The sequence below is a fragment of the Podarcis vaucheri genome (genome assembly GCF_965113315.1).
Source record: "Podarcis vaucheri genome assembly, chromosome: 14".
Taxonomy (NCBI): domain Eukaryota; kingdom Metazoa; phylum Chordata; class Lepidosauria; order Squamata; family Lacertidae; genus Podarcis; species Podarcis vaucheri.
In genome coordinates this window covers 49762242-49784553 of record NC_138752.1, presented here as the reverse complement: position 1 = coordinate 49784553, position 22312 = coordinate 49762242, and the positions used below count along the sequence as shown (strand labels likewise).

Below are 22312 nucleotides of genomic sequence, written 5' to 3'. Positions count from 1 at the left end.
TTTTGTGAAAAAATGGCTTTCACCAGTGCTTTCATCTTTCTTGAAAAAGAGGTGCTGGTGTAGGAGGGCAAAGCCTCATAAGGCTACACTGGAACTCACCATGAAAGCTTCCCTTGTTCTGTTATACAGTGGTACCTCGGGTTAAGAACTTAATTCGCTCTGGAGGTCTGTTCTTAACCTGAAACGGTTATTAACCTGAAGCACCACTTTAGCTAATGGGGCCTCCTGCTGCCGCTGTGCCGCAGCTGCACGATTTCTGTTCTCATCCTGAAGCAAAGTTCTTAACCCGAGGTAATATTTATGGGTTAGCGGAGTCTGTAACCTGAAGCGTATGTAACCTGAAGCATATGTAACCCAAGGTACCACTGTAATGGCAATGGCATCCACCTAAGAGGTATCGGAACTGAATTCCAGTAAGTTCCTGCTGAAAAATACGGTAACCCCTGGCTTTCACTACTACTACTACTACTACTATTTTAAAGATATGGCTAGTTCTGCCTATAGTTCCTATTGCACAATAAAATACGGCAGTCTCTGCAAAGTATAACAATAACAAAAGATTGTTTTATGCTTCCAGGAGTTTCCACTGAGTTTCAACAAAGCTGAAGCAGGGGCAACCAAGGAATATGAGCACCTTTAGTTAGGTTGCTTGGACTTTCACCCTGGGACCTTAGGGTGATAAATAATTTTTTAATAATAAGGGCTTTTTTTCACCCAGAGCTCACAGGAGCTCAGCTCCGACACCTCAATGTTGCAACTGCTTGGGCGCTCATCAACCTTTGCTTGAAAGGCATTCTGCACACGCTCAGAGGCCTACTTCTTCTAATTGTATACACCATGTTGAACCTTGGCGTCAGAACCTGATTATTCCAGAGCTGAACCTGCCCGTAGGCCTCATGGACCCTGAAAGCCCCGCTGAACAAAACGAAACTTTCTTCCACGTAAACACACGCAGGATCACATGCCCTCCAAATATCCCTGTTTTCTGCGGACAGCCCCAGATTTACAAAAGCCATCCCAGTTTCTGATCTGATCCCAGAATGTCCCACTTTTCCTTAGGACGTCCCTATTTTCATCGGAGTGATGTTGGAGGGGATGGAGTTATGCAACTCCTGAGCCAAGGAGATAAGTAGCTATATAGTACCACCTTTAGAAGACAGCCCTGTATAGGAAAGTTTTACAATGTTTATTGCTTTATTATGTTTTTATTCATGCTGGAAGCCACCCAGAGGGGCTGGGACAACCCAGCCAGATGTGCAGGGTACTAATACTAATACTATAGAATGGACGTTCATATTTTCATTGGATAAATGTTGGAGGGTATGGGATCAGCCTGCGCTGCGCGGCTGACCTTGCTCGGGTCATCTTTTTTGCAGTGGGAGAAGCAGCCCAATTGAGGAGGTGTTTCCTACCCCTGGGTTTACTTCCAGCGCAAGGAGGGAGGCGATGGACAAGGCCAGATTGAGGTTTGATGAGGCCCTAAGCTACTGAAGGTAATGGGGCCCTTTATATGTCCAGCTGTCCTTTGTCAACAACAAATTGTCACTGTTTTTTTGTGTTAAATATGCTCTATGGTAATTTATGGACCTAATAGGTATCTCAAGCCATTTGCAAATAACAAAACATGTATTTTATCAAAGTAATTGTTGAACTGAAATACAATTAAGAAGTATATTAATAGTGAAATACAATTAAGAAGAAGTATATTTTGGGGGGTCCCCAAGAGAGTGGGGCCCTAAGCTATAGCTTGTTTATCTTATACGTAAATCCGGCACTGCTGGGGAGAGACCCCGGAGAGGGGGAACACAGGAGATCCCACGCGAGGAGCTGGAGGCGCGCTTCCCGGCCGGCGCTGGAAACATGCCGCTGCTGCGAGGCGGCGCTTGGAGCTGCCGGGAGCGCAAGCACCAACCCCCTCCCCACCCGCAGCTCCTCCCGCGGGCGATGGGAAGGAGAACCGGAGCACTGCCGGGTTGGGCTGCTCTGCCGGCGCCTCGGGAGGAGGGCGAGAGAGCGGCTCCCGCGGCTCGGCTGCAACCCAGAGGCGCGCGCACCGGAGCGCCAAGCCGCGCCCGGCCACCCCCAGCGCTGCGGAAGCACCTCGAGGACGCGGCGGCGCCCCGCGAAGCGCCCTTGCCCGTCGCAAAGGGGGCGAGGAGAAGGAAGCCCGTGCGGATCTTGCGCGGGACGAGCGTAACGCACCCGGACCCGCGCCCACCTTCGTTTCCTTGAGCGCCACCCTGCCGCTGCTTTTGCGCAGCCGGCCCGGGAGCCCTCGCCTCGCCGCCCTCTCCATCTCCTCTCCCGGGGCTCCTCTTTGGCTGCAAATCGGGGTGGAGAAGCAAGAAGGGAGCGGCAGGACTCCGGTGCTGCAGCGGCAATCATTGCATCAATACAGTAATAGCAATGATCTGCGGGTTTGGCGGACCTCGTGGGGTCCCCAAATCCGTGCGCCGCAGAGAGACAGAAAACCGGGCGTGATGCAGCAGTTGCAGAAAAGGAGGCTGGGGATTTGGGAGCACAGCGACGAGGGAGCCTTGATCCGGCGCCCTTCCCCGGTTTTTTAAGAGAGAGATTCCGCCCTTCTCCATGCTAGCCATGAGCAGCTTCTTCTTGCACCCGCGGCCAGCCCTGCGCGGCTGCTGCGCCACTTTCCTGGCCTCGGGCGCTGGCTGTTTGGCGCACTGCAGCAGACGCAGCGCCTCTTCGCGCTGCGCCCCCGGCCGCCGCCGGCGCTTGCGGGTCTTGGTGGACATGGACGGGGTGCTGGCGGATTTCGAGGGGGGCTTCCTGAAGAAGTTCAGAGCCAAGTATCCCGAGAAGCCCTACATCGCCTTGGAGGACCGCAGGGGGTTCTGGGTCTCGGAGCAGTATGGGCAGCTGGAATCGGAGCTGAGTGTGAGTCAGTGGCCTTGTTGTTGTTATTGTTGTTGTTGTTATCAACATGATGTCAGTAAAGGCAGCTTGCAGATTACAAGAGGACAGATCTCTGCCCCGAGGGGCTTACCATATATAACTAGACGCAAGGGAGGTCCACCAAGGAACGGAAAGGGAATTGCAGCTGGAGTAAAATGAAGGAAATTGCTCATTATTAGCATCAACACCACCCACAGTGCCTTGCAAAATACAAAAATACAAATCTCCAAGGGCATTTGTAAATACAAAACCCCAAGGGGCTTGCAGTATATAAACAGAAGGGAGACCAGAGAAAAGCAGAAAGGGAAATGCAGCTGGAGCAAACCAAATGAAATTTGATGTTATCGTTTGTTGGATTTGTTATCTACCATTCACAGTAAGGTTCCAGGGCAGGTTACCACTATTTTATATTGAAACAAATTACAGTGGTACCTCGGGTTACATACGCTTCAGGTTACGGACTCCGCTAACCCAGAAATAGTACCTCAGGTTAAGAACTTTGCTTCAGGATGAGAACAGAAATCGTGCGGTGGCAGCAGTGGGAGGCCCCATTAGCTAAAGGGGTACCTCAGGTTAAGAACAGTTTCAGGTTAAGAACGGACCTCCGGAACAAATTAAGTTCTTAACCCGAGGTACCACTGTATAGTGGTAGGAATACTGTTGTGGTTTTGAAACGTATTAATCGCTTGTTACCTAAAAGGTCTCCTAGCAACTTACGGAACATGTAAAACATACTGGGGTAATGCCATTAAAAACATGATGCCATAAGGAGGAGGGAGGAAGAAACACAAAACATAAACATTCTGTACAACATTTCCAAAAAGGATGGGTCCTGAAAATACGGCTGTGTACACATTACGGGCTTACCACACAGCTAGGTCGTTCTTTTTCTCAGTTTGGATTGAAGCTGGTTTGCTGGGGAAATTCATCAAAACACAGTATTTCACAAATAAATGACAGGATAGGTACGGATTGTGGCCACGTCATGTGTACTGGCAGCTCACTGGGTGCAGAGTGGCCTGGAATGTGTACGGATATTTACCGTATTTTTTGCCCTATAGGACGCACCGTCCCATAAGGCGCACCTAGTTTTTTTGGGGGGAAATAAAGGGGGAAAATTATTTTTCCCCCAGGCGCGGGGCTGGGGCGGGGGAGGCCTGAGCTTCCCCCGACCCCAGCCCCCAAACAGGCAGCTCTCTGCAAGCCGGGGGGGCCCAGCGCTGGCTCCCGCTGCTTGCGGAGAGGTCCGCGAAGCCTGGAGGTGCTTCCAGGCTTCAGCGAAAGCCTGCATTCGCCCCATAGGACGCACACACATTTCCCCTTCATTTTTGGAGGGGAAAAAGTGCGTCCTATAGGGCGAAAAATATGGTATCTCGTGTGTCAAAGCCTAGGTTAGGTCAAGTGTGTCTTCAGCATACCAAGGAAACAATACAATAAAGGTGCCAGACACATCTCTGTGGGCAGGGAATTCCACAACCCAAAAGCTGCCACAAAGCAGCATGCCCTCTTCTGGGCCACTGCTGCCATCCGGAGTTTCCACAGGCGATGGATGGAACTACCAAGATCCTAATAACCAGGAGTGTCAGTGGGGAACGAGGCAGTCTTCAGATATTTGGGGCCCAAGTCATTCAGGGCTTTAAACAGTGACATGAGGCGGTTTTAGTGTAGTGGCACTGGGTGCCGGCTCTGCAACAATGATGTGGAAGAGGCGGGGGGGGGGGGCGCGCGCCAAATTTTAATGCCATTTGGGAACTGCTGAAATTTGAGAATCCAAAGTCTGCCACTGTCTCCTTGAACTGGGCCTGAAAACCAATTTGAACACAGTTTTGAAACAGGGGTTATATGAATAGGAACCCCAGGCAGAAATCTGGCTGCTGCATGTTGGACCAGTTGAAATTTCAAAGTCTTCTTCAAGGGTAGACCCACATAGAAATAAATAAATACACATTTGTTTAGAGAAGTAGATAATAACAAGCACTTTTAAATAGGCAAAGTCACCTCCAAGGCTTTTTTATTATTATTAATGCCTACAACAGCCCTATAGGGTAGGCTACTGTTATCCACCTGTTGGATAGAGTGGAAATGAGGCTGGCAGGTAAGTAAGTGCCTTGGAATTGAACCCAAGTTCCAGGCCTGTTCTCCATCTACTGCACAATCCCGTCTCTGTGTTTTTATTAATGACAAAAGTCCAAGCGTGTTCAAAGTCCACAAGGTTGCAAACTCCATCGAGTAGCTATCTCTGACCTGGGCCTGGGCAGAGCGATTCTATTCCTTCTTGCTGCTATTGGTTTAACTGATCAGATAAGCGGGGAGGACTGGGCAGGCTGGCGAGGGGGTAAACTACAACCCCCAGAATTCTTTGAGGAAAGTCAGGTGTTTAAAATGTGCTCTGTATGCAGCCCTTATTCAAATGTCGCTGCTCAAGCTGCTCTCGTGGATTCTGTTGTGCAGGAGAGCAGCCAAGAGACTTAACAGACTAATGTTCTCCCCTCCCCAACCTTCTTGCTCTAAAACTCTTTGCAGGAAAAGGCAATTGGCATTTGGGAGTCAAAGAACTTCTTCCTGGAACTGGATCCGCTCCCAGGGGCCGTGGAAGCCGTCAAGCAGATGGCCGAGTTAAAAGAGTGAGTATGTTTGGCGGAATTTGCAAGGGAGAAGCTTCCCCACTGCAGGCACACGCCTGCTCTTCCACCAGCCGGGCTTCTTCCTTTATTTTCATTATTTTGTCCTTCTAGCCTTCTCTACACCAAATAGTCCCAGGGTGAGCATGAACTATAAGGCCGGGCGATATCTATCAATACATGACACTAAATGCATGAATCAATCAACAACAACAACATTTTTATCTATTTGTTATCGGCTGTTGTTATTTTAGGGACGCGGGTGGTGCTGTGGGTTAATCCACTGAGCCTCTTGGGCTTGCTGATCAGTAGGTCGGTGGTTCGAATCCCTGCGATGGGGTGAGCTTCCCTTGCTCGGTCCCTGCTCCTGCCAACCTAGCAGTTCGAAAGCACATCAAAGTGCAAGTAGATAAATAGGTACCGCTCTGGCGGGAAGGTAAATGGTGTTTCCGTGTGCTGCTCTGGTTTCGCCAGAAGCAGCTTAGTCCTGCTGGCCACATGACCCAGAAAAACTGTCTGCTGTCAAACGTCAGCTCCCTCGGCCAGTAAAGCGAGATGAGCGCCACAACCCCAGAGTCGTTCACGACTGGACTTAACTGTCAGTTGTTATTTTAACTGCTGCTGTTTCTCATTCTGTTGATTTGTGATCGGTCACTTGCCTTTGTTTCTGTATTTTCCCTCTAAGCGGCCTGAGGGCATTTTGCAGCAGGAGCTAGTCTGTTAGGGGAGATGGGGTGCTGCCCCCATAAAAAAACAACTTTTGTCTGTTCTCTGCCTGCCTTCTTACTTGCAAGCAATCCACTGGCTGTCACCTTCCTCCTCCTCCACAGTCGCAGTGATGCCCCTTGCAGAATTCGGCAGGGAGGAGGAGGAGGATAGGGACAAAACTACCATTAGTGGGTTCCATTTGTCACTGGCTCTGGCCCGTATTGGAAATCCCCCAGGCGCCAGGCATGTTTTGGGGTCCAATTGCGCCCACATGGAGATTTTGGATGCCAGGCTAGCAGGCTGAACCATCTAGTTTTCTTAAGCAGGTGAGCAGAAGAGCTTATATACTGCATTTATCTCCCAGTCTATGATTCACCCCCCTCCTCAGTTAATCACCACAACGACCCTGTGAGGTGGGTGAAGAGTCTGGGACTGGCCCAAGGTCACCCAGTGAGCTTCCTGACTGAGTCGGGATTTGAACCCTGATCTCCCAGGTCCTAGTCCAACACTCCCACCACTACACACCACTGCCTTCCTAAAGTCCTTCTGCTACAGGGCAGCTCTATAAATTAAGTAGGCAGATAAATATGGGGACAGCAAAATGTCACTTAGAGAAGGATCTGAAATGCTTTCCAGGAAGCTTGAATTTGTTTTATTCTGGATTGGTTTATTTGATGTTTTAACGTGTTGTAAACCTCTCTGAGGTTTCTCCCCCTTTTAAATACAGAGCAGTGTAGAAAGGAACAATCATAATCACAATCATCTTAATAAGTCTCATTGGGTGGAAACTTCCTGCAGCCAATCTGAAGCTGCGCCAGCGTCATCGCCCGCCCAGTGTGGTGGAGTGGTTAAGAGCGGTGGACTCGTAATCTGGTGAACCGGGTTCGCTTCCCCGCTCCTCCACATTCAGCTGCTGGGTGACCTTGGGCCAGTCACACTTCTCTGAAGTCTCTCAGCCCCACTCACCTCACAGAGTGTTTGTTGTGGGGGAGGAAGGGAAAGGAGAATGTTAGCCGCTTTGAGACTCCTTAAAGGGAGTGAAAGGCGGGATATCAAATCCAAACTCTTCTTCTTCTTCAGAAGCCGTGCCAGCATCGCGAAAGTCAGTCCCCGCACGGCGAGGCGTCCACAGTGTGTGGGGACTGACCAATCGGGCAGCAGGGTCTGCGGGCCGATTTATGAGCCTGGGGGGCCACATCTGGCCCCAGGCCTTAGTTTTCCGACCCCTGGACTAAGTGGTCCATCTGAGGCAGCCTTTGCTTATATCTATGCAGAGCACACTTGAGCTATTTTGTTTTTTGCAGGAAAGCCAGAATCCATACAGGATGAATAAATGCAAAGGTAGATTTCTTCTTCTTCTCCACTGTCTCCTTCCCTCCTTCACTATCTCTCTTTTCTGTCATGGTAGGACCGATGTGTTCATATGCACCAGTCCCATCAAGAAGTATCGGTATTGCCCATACGAAAAGGTAACGGGTATATTATTTTTATTATTGTTTCTTCATTTAGATAATTTGTAGCCAGCCTTTCAATCGAAAGGATTCCCAGAGCAGAGGACAGTGACGAAATTCAGAATCTTTCCGACGGAAACTCCCTCCTACGTGCAGTCTGGAGAGGCAGGAACTAAGCCGTGTGTTTTGACCGCCTTCTGAAAACCCATCTGTTTAGCCAGGCTTTCCCTGGCTGGAAATTGCCAATACATTTCCTGGGTTTTCCTGGCATTAAATATTCATTAAAACTAGGTAAAAGCAGACTTTGAAAAACAGGAGGCATAAGAGAATGATCAAAATATGGGCAACATCGACAGTTTTAAAAAGACAGAGGTGCACAATTAATTTTATGTCTGGAGGTGCTCGCCGGAACAAAAAAAAGGTTTCTAGCCGGTGTCAAAAACATCACAATGAAGACGCCTGCCTAATATTAACCGTTGCAATTTTATAGTACGTTTTATATAAACTGCTTAGAGAGGTTCTGTATTTTAATTGGTATATAACTATTGCTGAGAAGTGAGTGAAATCAAGAACGAAAATAAAGTGATCAATTTGAAAATAAAGTGAAACTCCGGGGAGCCAGGATGAGACCAGGAGAGGGCATTAAAGTGACGAATAAAGCAGAACTCCCCACGAAAAGACTGATATGAAAAGCCAGTTAAAAGGCACGGACTCCTGGATCGGCCTCAAAGCAGTGGGGAGCTGGTTCCATAATTGCACCAAGTGCAAGATTGCAGTCAAATTTTGGGCAGACACCCAGCACATCTGGAGTCTTGGCTCAAAGTTAAGCTCCACTTCCCGCTCCCTGCTTCCCCATAATGGGGTTTATTTTTGGGTTTTTTGGTCATTGGGGTTTGCTGGTCATGCCGGTGCCAGTTCCATCCTCCCCCGCCCTCTGCCCACAAACTCTTTTCTTCCACTCTTTCCTTTTCCACTTTCCAGTACGCCTGGGTGGAGAAGCACTTCGGCCAAGAGTTTCTGGAGCAGATCGTCCTCACCCGAGATAAGACGGTGGTCTCTGGCGACCTGCTGATCGACGACAGGCCTGATATAATAGGTGAAGTGGTTGTCCCAAGGGAAAGGGCATCGGGGGCTGGTGGGTGGGTGGAAGTGCAAAGCAGTGAAGGCCCCAACAGCCCTTCAACATTGACACATACTGTGCTTATTTATTTGAATTTGCATACCAGAGCTTGGACAACAGTAGTTAGGCTATCCCTGTCCAGATAAGGGCACAGCTGGACCACCAGCCCAAGCTGATGGAAGGCACTCTGTGCCACCGAGGCCACCTGAGCCTCAAGCAACAGCAATAGATCCAGCTATAGATCCAGACCAATAGATCCAAGCTACGTACCCACTCATTCAGAGGGAGTGTAACTCCACCAAGAGCAGGCAACCTCCCATCCATCCGGTCTAGAGAACCACCCACTAACAGTGTCTCAGCCTTATCCGGATTGAGCTTCAGTTTGTATCTTCCTATAGACATAAAAACGTAAGGCTGTCATCACGCAACTCCCATTTTAGGCCTGCATCGCAATCCTGGATTCGCATGAAGTCAGGGCAAGGGTGGAGGGGGAGTGAAAGAGAAGCAGGATTTCAAATGATGGTTTTAAACAACAGCAGGAGTTTAAATGGAGCAGGGATGGAGGGACACAGAGGAGCTCTGAGGTTATTGGCAGGCAGGGACGTGAAGGAGCTGTGAGAATATCGTTTTTTGCTTTTAGGCAATTCTTCTGTGTGTCACGACAAACATCATCCAGCCTCTCCTGAGGCTACAGCCACTACCTGGGAGTAAGCCCCATTGAGCACAATGGGACTTACATCTAAGTAGGCATGTTTAGATCACATTGCTCCCAGGTGCAGGTATCTCTTGGCTAGTACACTATATGGCTCTCTGACAGTTGCTTCCTTACTGTAAATAAGCAAAGTCGCTTACGACAGACTTTGGGGTTTACAGGCATATAGCACACACAGGGCTGTGTCTACCCTGCAGAAATTCAAAATTCTGCTTCGAGGACAGAAACAAAACATGAAACCTATACAATAAGGGTCAGCAAACTTTTCCAGCAGGGGGCCGGTCCACTGTCCCCCAGACCTTGTGGGGGGCCGGACTATATTTTGAAGGGGGGGGGAGAACGAATTCCTATGCCCCCACAAATAACCCAGAGATGCATTTTAAATAAAAGGACACATTCTACTCATGTAAAAACACACTGAATCGCGGACCGTCTGCGGGCCGGACTTAGAAGGCGATTGGGCCATATCTGGCCCACGGGCCTTAGGTAGCCTTCCCATGGTATACAAGCTCTGCAGACTGGAGCGCAGACCTCTGTTAGTGGATTGTGAGACTCCACCAGCTGTTGTAAAGCCAATCTTTACACCCATGAAGACTAGAAACTTCTCTCCCCTTTTCATTCCCCACTATTAGATTCCATAGAGCCAGTGGCGTAGCGTGGGGGGTGCAGGGGGGGCCGGCCGCACCGGGCGCAACATCTGGGGGTTAGGGGGCGCAAATCCACGGGTTAGGGGGCGCAAATCCACGGGTTAGGGGGCGCAAATTACTTGCCTTGCCCCGGGTGCTGACAACCCACGCTACGCCACTGCATAGAGCAGTGAGGTGACAGATTTTTTTTTTTTTAAAAAACCAAACAAACCCCACAGACAGGCGTTATTCAGTTTAAAAAGGTCCTAAGTCGTCGCCTTTTCTTTGCCTTTCAGGAGCTGAGAAGAGTCCGAGCTGGGAGCACATCCTCTTCACGGCCTGCCACAACAAGCACCTCCAGCTGCCTCTTCTTCGTCGGAGGCTGCACTCGTGGGCCGACGACTGGAAGGCCATCTTGGATAGCAAGCGGGCATTGTAGAGCTCGTTGGGAGAGTCTCCTCCACGTGCCCGGCGAGGGGCCAGAATCTGTGGTGCAGGCCCTAAAACCACACCTAGGCCCCGTGGGGAGAAGCAGGAAAAACCATGTCTTTGGTTTCAGCTATGGAGCCAGAGACGAGGGCAGGCTTCCCAAGAAAAAGGAGCCTGGCCATCCCGCAAGAGCCATCGCAAAAGCTGGGCCACCAAAGGACCTTTGCCAAGCACCCTTCTTGGGTCTGGCTTGGCCTAGTCCAAAAGACGTCTTATCCCAAAGGAAGGCCCAGCCAGGGGTGTTCACCACCCACCAAGCACTGTTTAGCGTCATATCTGGCTTCCGTAAAGATGGCCGCCATCTTTAACGTCCGCTCCCAATCTCTGGGACTGAAATTTAGTTTGCTTCAGGAGGACGTTGAAATGAGCTGAGGGGCAGGCCGGTCTGGGAGCCACTTCAAAATCCAAAATGTGTGTGTGTGTGAACTGTGGTAGCTCATTTGCCAGGGGAAATGCCTGGGTTGGGGAACCGGTCACCAGTCCAAACATTGTTGGACTCCAGTTCCCATCATCCTTGGTCGTGCTGGCTGGGGATGATGAGAGTTGGAGTCCGTCAACATCTGGAGGGCCACAGTTTCCCTACCCTTACTCCCAGAAACATCCTCTCTCTCGTAGCGTTTGATGGTTCAAGATGGCGGCTCGTCAACAAACCCAGGTTTCTGAGCTGAGACCTGGTTCCAACCAAGTTCTCCTTTGGGCTCTCGGTGTAAGCCAAAGCGAGTGCCCTTCTAACGTAAGAAGGCTTGTGGAATCTCAGGTTGGGCGAGGAGGCCTCACAAATGGCAAGAGAGGAGGCCAACCACGTCATTTTTTGCGGATAGACTCACAAGACTGAATGGACTTCATACCCCACCAAATATCCCTCCAGGTAGAAGCCAGGGAGAAATATTCTATTCTGCTGGTTTTCTATACGAAGGAATTTTTATTTTATTTTTTGGACAGGAGAACAATGTGGGCCCATATCCTGAAGCAGATATGGCAACCCATGAGCAAGCAGACAATTTTGCACTCGCTGCCCATAGGAGCAAGGTCTGAGCTTCGCCTTGAAGGGAACTTTCTGGAACATTTGTGCTATATGTAGCTCTTTGACTAGTGTCTCAGTCAAGTGACACTGGACAGAGGTCTTCCGTCATGAGACACTCTCATTCCCTCCAGACACACGGCAGCTAAAAAGCTTGGGACAGCACACAAGGAAGAAAGCTTTATTGTTCCCGGAAGACGAAAGCCAAAAGGATTCCCCCTCAAGCTGAAATTGGGAAAATGGTCAGAATTCATTTGGCTTCATGAATCTGCAATATTTTGCAAGTTCTGCTTTTGAAATCTGTTTGAGTCTTTTACAAAACGAGAAAGTAAGGAAAGATTGGCTCGTCAATGTATTTTAAAGGCAGCCCTTTCAAGTTTTCAATTCCGTGCTTCGACGCTGTCCTCTTGTTTCTATTATCCCAGTTCAAAACCCCCAAATTCAGCAGCTTTCCTAAACAGTCATGTTGAGTAATAAATCTGAAAGAATTAGAATCAGTTTGGATTTCTGCAACGCTGATTCAAGCTAGGAAAATGTGCTCTTCTGGGTATCTTTTGGGGAACAGGTGGAGGCAAATCATAGAATCATATAGTGGTAGAGTCGGAAGGGACCCTAAGGGTCATCTAGTCCAACCCCCTGCAATGCAGAAATCTTTTGCCCAGAGTGGGGCTCAAAACCACGATTCTGAAATTAAGAGACTCATGCGCAACCAACTGAGCTACCCCAACAGTTGTCAGATGGCAAATGAATGGAAATATACCCTTTCTACAGTAGGCTAATTTCTACAAAACACACACTCCTCTGTTTTCCATCCAGACGATCCAAGAGTCCTGTATTGTTTTCCATCTTTCCTCTCAGGCGGGGATGGGGAACCGTTTCCTGGCTGAGGGCCATATTCCCTTCTTGCCAGCCTTTCAAGGGCCACATGCTAGCAGTGGCAGAGCAATAACGTTACCCTTGTATGGTAAGCCAGTTCCTGCCTACCCTCACACAACTCTCTGCACACCCAGATGGCTGAGAGCCATCATCTGAGTCAAGAACACATTCCAGCCAGGCAGAAACTCTCAGTGAGGGTGTGGGGCAGAGCTGGGGAGGGATGTGACTTGCGGAGAGGGGGTATGGCTTGGGGAAAGTCCCACGGGATAGACAGATTCCCCAGGTTTTGGAGCCTCCATCCCTGATAGATCTTCACGAAGGGACAGTCAAACTAGCAGGGCAGCAGAATTCCAGGGCTCCCAGTCCAATCCAGATAATCTTTTAAGGGTTAGGAGGACAGGACCCGCTTCCCAATTCTCTCACCCCGTTTTCCTAATTTTCACCCATTTTTTTTTCTAGGGGCGTTGGAGAATTCTGGCGATTAATAGAAACGAGAGTAGAAATTGCTAATGTTCACTTACTCGCCTCCAATCTGCAACAGAAATCGATCCAGCAAATATGCTGCTGCTGTCGCTTTCGGTTTGCAGATGCTATGTTGCTGGTCACATACACAAACGTTTGCATTGTGTTTCCTTTGCACTGAAATGAATGGGGTGGAATTAGTATTTCATTACTTATTAAATTTGTATGCCACCCTTCATTTGTAGATTTCAACACAGTGGAACCTTGGTTTTCGAACTTAATCCATTCCGGAAGACTGTTCGGCTTCCGAAAAGTTTGAAAACCGAGGATCAATGGGATAGCTGCAAAGTCAACAGGGGGAAATGAAAAATGCGGCTCGGAAGCTGTTTGGCTTCCGAAAATCGCTTGAAAACTGGAGCAGTTACTTCCAGGTTTTCAGGGGCTGAAACGTTCTAAAATGGAGGAGTTCAGGAACCAAAGTTTGACTGTACACAATATAAAACAGACAAAATAATGCAGCAAGAAAGGAATTTGCAGAATTGATGATGTAATGATGACGTTGTTTAAGGCGCAATGTAATTTCAGCACAGCAGACATCGAGACGACTGATTCTTTGGGCAGAAGGCAAATTGCAGCAGAACAGAGAGTACTGCATATGACACAAATACAGGGTGGAGCAGAAAGCAACACCTTCTTACACCCCTACTTTTTTCTCCCTCCACATACATGAATGAGCAAACGTGACCATTCACTTCTATGGAGCAAGGATGAAGGGGCTCCCCTTAGACTCCAGAGAAGAGGCCGCATGATAGAAGTTTATAGCATTTTGCATGGCATGGAGAAAGCAGAAACAGAATTGCATTTCTCATAAGACTACAAGTTGTGGGCATCTGAGCTGAATGTTGGGAAATTCAGGACAGATAAAATAAAATACAGTGGTACCTCGGGTTACATACACTTCAGGTTACATGCGCTTCAGGTTACAGACTCCGCTAACCCAGAAATAGTACCTCGGATTAAGAACTTTGCTTGAGGATGAGAACAGAAATCGTGCTCCGGCGGCAGCAGGAGGCCCCATTAACTAAAGTGGTGCTTCAGGTTAAGAACAGTTTCAGGTTAAGAACAGACCTCCGGAATGAATTACCGTATGTTTTGCACCATAACACTCACTTTTTTCCTCCTAGAAAGTAAGGGGAAATGTATGTGCGTGTTATGGAGGGAATGCCTACGGGTGGCATGCCTACGGATTTTCCTCCTCTAAAAACTATGTGCGTGTTATGGTCGGGTGCGTGTTATAGAGTGAAAAATACGGTAAGTACTTAACCCGAGGTACCACTGTACTTCACACAGGGCAAAGTCCCCATTCGGCTTTCCCCAAGATCTCAAAGTCAGCCACCAGAGGGCAATATGTGCAAAGACATTATTTACTTTCTTACCCTGTTTGCATGAGTATTTTTCTGAGTCTTCTAGCTTCCATGGATTTTTTTTAAAGACACAAATCCCCAAAGTATTTGTTGTTTTCCTAGTTACACACTGTCAGGCAAACGGTACATTGCTTCCAAGAACGTTTTACTATAGAAAGTACAGCATAAGGGAGGGGAAAGTTTGAACAAGGTCCCTTGTTGGTATAACGGCAGCAGCTCATGTTTGTTTGCAAAGAACCATGCTGAACTGCTAAAGGGACGCGGGTGGCGCTGTGGTCTAAACCACTGAGTCTCTTGGGTTTGCCAATTGGAAGGTTGGCGGTTCGAATCCCTGCCATGGGGTGAGCTCTCATTGCTCTGTCCCAGCTCCTGCCAACCTAGCAGTTCGAAAGCACACCAGTGTGAGTAGAAAAATAGGTATCACTACGGCAGGAAGGTAAACAGCATTTCTGTGCGCTCTGGTTTCCGTCACGGTGTTCCGTTGCGCCAGAAATGGTTTAGTCCTGCTGGCCACATTACCCAGAAAGCTGCCTGTGGACAAACGCCGGCTCCCTCGGCCTGAAGCAAGATGAGCGCTGCAACCCCATAGTCGCCTTTGACTGGACTTAACTGTCCAGGGGTCCTTTACCTTTCTTTTACCTATGTTGAACTGCTACCTGATCCATTTGTAAGAACCCAATGAGTGGCTGCTGTACTCAGGTTGTTTTCTCAGAGATAGTACCATTTCCTGGAAGCATGAGGAGGGGAGAGAGCTGTGGTGTTCAGGCCTTGCTTTTGATCACTCCCCACGGGCCTCTGATTGGCCACTGTGAGACCAGGATCGCAAAGCAGATGGGCATTGGGCCTGATCCAGAAGGTGGTTCTTCAGTTCTTCTGTTGGTGATGCAGTTCCTCTGCTGACAGTGCATAAACGCATCGTGCGGATCGCCAAGCCGACGCTTGTTGACTCACAGCTGAATGTATAACCCGATTATATCCACCGTGATGATCTTTGATAGGTGATGACTCATTCACACGCAAAGAGTCAAAAAGATTCACCGAGCAATGACTGGGTATACCAGTATACTCACTCCTTGTGGCAGCAAATTCAAGGGGTGAGTGCCAACAGTGAATGTATAGAGGGTGGGAGAGTATATGCCCGTGCTGCCCAGGGCGGGCGCGCTCCTGAGGAGGGTGTGGCGCGGAGGGTGCCCTCCCAGATGCAGGATAGGTGCTCGGGTGCTCGGAGTGGTGCGCGTGCCCTGCAGCTGGGGGCGGAACGAGCCACCCATGGCGGACATTCAGCGCACCACCCACCCGCGACTCCCAAGTCTCCCCCAAGCTGCCAAAACGAAGGGGGAAGGGGGGAATGCTACTGGCAATGCGGCGCAGCTCCCCCCGCTTACCCCAATGCCTCGGGGTAGACTTGGGAGCCATGGGCGAGCGGCACGCCCAATGCCCTTAGTGAGGGCACCCGGGGTGGTCCGCCTCCACCGCCCCCCTTTCCTACGCCCCTGGGTTGAATCCCGACAAAACAGAAGGACTTTTTGGAGGAATGGGGCAAGACGGTGTGGAGGACTCCCTGGTCCTGAATTGGGTAACTGTGCCCCTGAAGGACCAGGTGTGCAGCATGGGAGTCATTTTGGACTCACAGCTGTCCATGGAGGTGCAGGTCAGTTCTATGTCCAGGGCAGCTGTTTATCAGCTCCATCTGGTACGCAGGCTGAGACCCTACCTGCCTGCAGACTGGTGCATGCCCTGGTTATCTCCCGCTTGGACTACTGCAACACACTCTACATGGGGCTACCTTTGAAGGTGACTCAGAAAATGCAACTAATTCAGCGTGTGGCAGCTAAACTGGTGACTGAGGTTCACAAAAGTACAAAACTTAACAAAACAAAACTTCCCTAAAGCCCCCAAAACAGTCCAATAAGGACTAAGGATGCTCAGTAACTATCGATAAAGAAAAACGGAAAATGTGGAGGAGGTGGAATGGAGTATCCTGGAGATGGGTATGACTGGATGGCGGGAGCTCTTCCAACAAACCCTTTTAAGTGGAGATCTTTCCCAGTCTGCATCTGTGCTGGAATTGTTTGTAAGGCGGTTTTATTTTTACTGTTTCATCGAATGTCGTTTGCTGCCCTGGGCTCCATTGGGAGGAAAGGCCAGATTTTCATAACGGTACTATAACTCTGAACAGGAGCGCTCCTGCTAGGAGATGAGGGTGCGTTGCAATATTTAGTTGCGGGTCTCGCCTGCTTTCACCTATTCATTAGCTTGCAAGAACAAAGAAAAACGTCCTCGCGTCCTCTTTGTACCTGAAAGGAATCCCATATCCCTCCGGTAGGTGGCGCCACATGTACATATAGTGTCACCATGTAGTCAAGTCCTGCAGAACAAAAATTCTGGAGCAGGAAGTGGCTGTCATCCTTTCTAACCCACATGGGGGTGGTAGCATTCCAGCAATCGGCGGCCTGAAGATCTGGTTCTCTAAGGGGATCAGAGTAACATCTAAAGGCCAAGGAGAGAGACTAAAGCAATGAGAAGTAGGGAAGGGGGAGAAATTTGGTTTCAGTTCAAATTTCAGCGAGAAGTTACCTATTTTGCACTTTCCAATACAATGCAAGAATGGAAATACAGCCCTCCTTTAAAATTTCGCACTTCTCTGAATTTTGAGCTGCACTTCTACGTTGAAATCATGTGTTCACAAATGCATATTTTAAGGGAAAATGTACCTAATGCACAGATTAGGTGAAAACAAGGCGCGAGCATGCATTCTATTAAGGAAATTTGCTTGTATGTGTGTGTGTTAGGCAAAACTGCATGCAAGCATTGTGCATTAAGAGAAATGCTGACAAATTTTCACAAGGACTTCTTTTAATTGCAGATTGATGCATAAATGTGGATAACTGAACTTAAAATTAAAAACCGAAATTGACAAATTCATCTGTTCCAGCTAGGGGAGACTTTGAGTTCTCATAAAGACCCTCTGGCAAGAAAGCTACTTTCTGATCTAACACTTCCTTCAGCCGCCCACCTATGATTTGCTATAGCCCTTTAAACTTTCCTAACTTTCTAGTTAGCCTGGGGTTTGCCGATCAGAAGGTTGGTGGTAAGAATCCCCGTGATGGGGTGAGCTCCCATTGTTCGGTCCCTGCTCCTGCCAACCTAGCAGTTCGAAAGCACGTCAAAGTGCAAGTAGATAAATAGGTACCGCTCCGGTGGGAAGGTAAATAGCGTTTCCGTGCGCTGCTCTGGTTCGCCAGAAGCGGCTTAGTCATGCTGGCCACATGACCCGGAAAAACTGCAGACAAACGCCGGCTCCCTCGGCCAGTAAAGCGAGATAAGCGCCGCAATCCCAGAGTCGTTTGTGACTGGACTTAACTGTCAGGGGTCCTTTACCTTTACTTTTTTAAACTTTCTAGTGCCCTCCTCCTCCTTTTTGTGGATGCCCTTCTAGCAGGGGTGTAGCGTGGGGGCTGCCAGAGGGGCCGTAGCCCAGGGCAGGGATTTTTTCAGGGCACGAAGCAGGCACCCCCCCCCCGCCCAGGCACGCACTGCATGTCCCAGTCCAGCGCTCCTATCCTGACATTGAAGAAACCAACATTTGTGGAGAGGAGGACCCTGATGGGTTGCACTGGGGGAACCAGCGTGTGGGCGCCTGGTTTGCACCCGCCAAGTGCCATGTTGGGTGGCCAGGATCCCTGTGGGGGTGGGCAGGTGGCGCAGCACATCCCTGCTTGTCTCCAGTGCAGTGCGGGGTCACTTGGGCGGTGTGGCAAGGGCTGGGGTTCCGTGGTGGACTCCTTCACCCTCCGTGCTCCACCCCTTGGCATGTGTGCACCACTTCAGCACTGGCCCTTTCCGCTGCAGCATCGCCATTTGTGCTTATGCTCAGTTCGTTCATGTGCACGAGAATCCTCAAACACAGGAGTGCCAGTCGCTTTGGTTTTAAACCCACAAATCTCCCTTCTACGGCAGAGATGTCAAAAGCACAGGGGCCCATCTTCCTTTGCATGTGGTCACACCGTTCCTAGCATACAGGTTTAGCAAAAAACCCAAATACCTAAAGAGCAATTGTTGAATCTGTGCTTCACTGGAGAGCCAGTGTGGTGTAGTGGTTAAGAGTGGTAGACTTGTAATCTGGTGAACCGGGTTCGCTTCCCTGCTCCTCCACATGCAGCTGCTGACTCCTTGGGGTAGTGATAAAGCGGGATATCAAATCCAGACTCCTCTTCTTCTTCATTTGTGATTCTGTTGATGCGTCTAAAATCATGATGGCTGCAATCTTATGCATAAAACTTATGCAACTGCTACTGAACTCAGTGGGACTTCCTTCTGATGAGGGGAGCATAGGCTTACTCTATAAATGACACCTGTATTGCAGACATCTCTTGGGGGAGAAGAAGACTCTTACGAAGCACGTCTGTGCAAAGGAAATTCGCAAAGGCTCCTATGATTTATGGCCCTGGTATTTCCCCTTTCCCTGCTCCAGACAGTAGATGCACCCAGAGGTTTGTAAGTCCCCTTGTCCTTCCTTACCCCAAAGACACACACAAACTCATTTTATTTTTTCCACGCATCCGCAGCCTGCAGCCAGCCAAATTTCAAGTAGGGAAACTTTGGAGTGGTTTGACGTCAAGGAGAGTTTGGTCAGCTTTGTCCCTTTGGTGGGGAAACGGTGCCCTTGGATTTTCAAATCCTCGGCTGCTGAATTAAATTGGCAGAGTTCTAGGGCTGCCTGAAAGAAGGGGTTGTTTTCGTCCTTCAGCCAGAGCCAGGGAGCTGGACGGACATTTAATTGAGCTTGGTTATATCTCAGTGGCATTTTGTTCTTATAAACACCAGCGCCGATGGGGTGGATAAGGGGAAACTATCGAATATGCAGCTAAGAGCCTCCATTTTATTTATTTACGCACTATTCCCTAATGCTCTCACCTTAAGTTTTGGATGCGATGTGTCCTGATGTTTTGGACACCATGTCCAGTTCTGGTTGCCTCACTTCAAAGAACGTATTGCGAAGTTGGAAAAGGTTCAGAAAAAAAGGGAACCATAAACATAAAGGGGATGAAGCGACTCCCATCTGAGAAGAGGTCGTAGTGTTCGGGACTTTTGAGTTCAGAGAAAAAGCAAGGAAGAAACGACATGTGAAGAGTTTATAAAATTATGCATGGCATAGAGAAAGTTTTGTCTCCCTCACTAGAACTCATGGACATTCAATGAAGCTAAATGTTGGGAGAGACCATATAACACCCGTCCTGAAAGGGCTACATTGGCTCCCAGTACATTTCCAAGCAGAAGAGTTTGGATTTGAAGAAAAAATTGGATTTGATATCCCACTTTATCACTACCCTAAAGAGTCTCAAAGTGGCTAACATTCTCCTTTCCCTTCCTCCCCCACAACAAACACTCTGTGAGGTGAGTGGGGCTGAGAGACTTCAGAGAAGTGTGACTGGCCCAAGGTCACCCAGCAGCTGCATGTGGAGGGAGCGGGGAAGCGAACCCGGTTCCCCAGATTACGAGTCCACTGCTCTTAACCACTATACCATGCTGGCTCTCTTCAAAGTGCTGGTGCTGACCTTGAAAGCCCTAAACGGCCTTGGCCCAGTATACCTGAAGGAGCGTCTCCACCCCCATCATCCAGCCCAGACACTGAGGTCCACCTCCAAGGGCCTTCTGGCGGTTCCCTCACTGTGAGAAGTGACGCTAGAGGGAACCAGGCAGAGGGCCTTCTTGGTGGTGGCACGCACCTTGTGGAACGCCCTCCCATCAGATGTCAAGGAAATAAGCAACTATCTGATTTTTAGAAGAAGACATCTGAAGGCAGCCCTGTTGAGGGAAGTTTTTAATGTGTGATGTTTTATTGTGCTTTTAATTCTGTTTGGAGCTGCCCTGAGTGGCTGGGGGAACCCAGTCAGATAGGTGGGGTATAAATAATATCTTCTTCTTCAAGACGGATAAAAGAAAGGACATTTCCACACAGCACATAAACTATGGAACTCACTCCCACAAGACACAGTGCAGGCCGCCAGATCTTGAAAAGAGGAGTGGACAGACTCATAATGGCTATGCTTTGTCTCCGTGGTTCGAGACAATAAATGCTTCTCAATACCAGTTGCTGGAAACCGCTTGGCCACTGTGAGGACAGAATGCAGCCCTAGATAGGCCACTGGCCTGCATGTTCTTATGATGGCATTGCCAACTGTATTTTGGCAGGCTAAAGCATTGGGGTTTTTCTAAGTTTAGGGAGGGGTGGTGCATAAGGATGGCAGATTGAGATGGGCAAATCTTTCAGTTTTGATTTCTCAGTTTTCTACTTGTTAAGTTCAGATCCCCACATTTCTAAATCCTTTTGAGAATTTATTAAAAACAAGTCGTCATGAGTATCCTGCAGCCTTTTCATGCAAATGTCCAATATATACAAACCCTTTCATGCAAGTTTGCCTAATATGTTCCCAAAGCAATATTCTTCAATGCAATGCGTTCTTGTACGTTATCTTCACTATTATCTTCGTTTTATTGCGAGCCTTTCCTTAATATATGCATTTTCGTACACATTCCTTGGCTGGAGAACTGCAGTTTCAGAGAAGTGCGGATTCTGAAGGCTAGCTTTAGTTTGCATGCTGTTCCAGCTGGTGCAAATTAGAAAGAGGTTTGCCTATCAATGTGAACAGAAATGAATTTCTCCCCAATCTCTGGTGGGGACCAGCAGTCTCCTGGCTGTGGGAAACTTGGTATAGCTAGATCCAATTTTGCAACCCCCAAGAGAGCTTTTACATTTGAGTTTTGCTTTCCAAGAGAGATAGTTTGCAAAATGAAATTTAAACACAGACTTTTAAAAATAGAATAATATACACTCTTAACGCTGCCTTCCCCAAATCAGGTACCTTTCAGATGTCGTTAGACTCCAACTCCCATCAGCCCTGGCTCACATAGTCAACAGTCAGCAATAATGGGAGTTAGAGTTGGAGTCCAATGACATCTGATGCAAATAGGTAGCCGTGTTGGTCTGCCATAGTCAAAATAAAAAAATTCCTTCCAGTAGCACCTTAAAGACCAACTAAGTTAGTTCTTGGTATGAGCTTTCGTGTGCATGCATCTGAAGAAGTGTGCATGCACACGAAAGCTCATACCAAGAACTAACTTAGTTGGTCTTTAAGGTGCTACTGGAAGGAATTTTTTTATCTGACGCAAAGATCTTCTCACAGTTCTGTGCATGTGAGCCAAGCTCCTTCATTTAAAAGCTAGAGAGGAACAACAGATCTCCCTGTTTCAGTTTTAGCTATGTTTTGTATATATAAATATACACTCATAAAATGAAAGAACAGTAAACAGTAATGATATAAAGCCACAGAAGCTTTACTTACAAGCCAACTTTGTGCTTGAACCTTTATTTCTGATGTTTTGCAAACATCTCTTATGCAACTTGGTTTATATGCTTTCTTTTCTACTTCCGTCCAAAAAGAAGCTTGTGAATTTGGTGGCTGAGGTCTGGCTGACCCATCACATGCATACTCAATAAACAGGAACTATAATAATAAATATAATAATATTTTTTTATTTATACCCCGCCCTTCCCGGTTCAGGAAACCGGGCTCAGGGCGACTAACAACAAATTTAAAACACTTAATTGATGCAGCAAAAAACAGCATAAAATACAGTATAAAACGTGAAAAACAATAAATTCAGAATTCAAAAATCAGTTTAGGGGAAAAATCCATCCAATAAACATTAGATGATCACCAGGGCAAGCTGGCTAAATTAGTCCTATTTGGGCCAGCGAGGAGACCAGGGGAGAATTAGTTGTGGGATCCCAGAGCGGGTAATCTTCATAAAAAGGGGAGGGGGGAGGGAAGGGGAATAAAAGATCAGGCTAAGTTCAAATTGAAAGCCAGGCGGAATAGCTC

General features: G+C 48.4%; 1 protein-coding gene and 1 long non-coding RNA gene across 3 annotated transcripts in view; one reads left to right on the top strand and one right to left on the bottom strand.

Annotated features, from left to right (window-relative positions):
- The window catches only part of LOC309519151, a 289434-nt gene that overhangs the window by 242222 nt on the left and 24900 nt on the right, over positions 1-22312 (bottom strand). The gene's annotated exons all lie outside the window — the stretch shown is intronic.
- Positions 1820-12158, top strand: NT5M (5',3'-nucleotidase, mitochondrial). 2 transcript variants are annotated; one of them, XM_082199897.1, is made up of 5 exons: positions 1851-2898; positions 5440-5540; positions 7654-7714; positions 8678-8792; positions 10451-10731. In XM_082199897.1, the coding sequence occupies exons 1-5, from the start codon at positions 2590-2592 to the stop codon at positions 10591-10593; spliced, it is 729 nt and encodes a 242-aa protein (XP_082056023.1). In that variant the 5' UTR covers positions 1851-2589; the 3' UTR covers positions 10594-10731. The 2 variants fall into 2 exon arrangements, with proteins under 2 accessions (XP_082056022.1, XP_082056023.1); XM_082199896.1 differs by lacking the exon at positions 8678-8792 and having other exon boundaries at positions 1820-2898; positions 10451-12158.

What these genes read in the sequence shown, in the direction of transcription:
- NT5M (XM_082199896.1), top strand. Translation starts at nt 2,590, where the DNA reads ATGCTAGCCATGAGCAGCTTCTTCTTGCACCCGCGGCCAGCCCTGCGC. An exon ending in AGCTGGAATCGGAGCTGAGT is followed by an intron (nt 2,899 to 5,439) that starts GTGAGTCAGTGG and finishes AACTCTTTGCAG; the next exon opens with GAAAAGGCAATTGGCATTTG. An exon ending in GGTATTGCCCATACGAAAAG is followed by an intron (nt 7,715 to 10,450) that starts GTAACGGGTATA and finishes TTTGCCTTTCAG; the next exon opens with GAGCTGAGAAGAGTCCGAGC.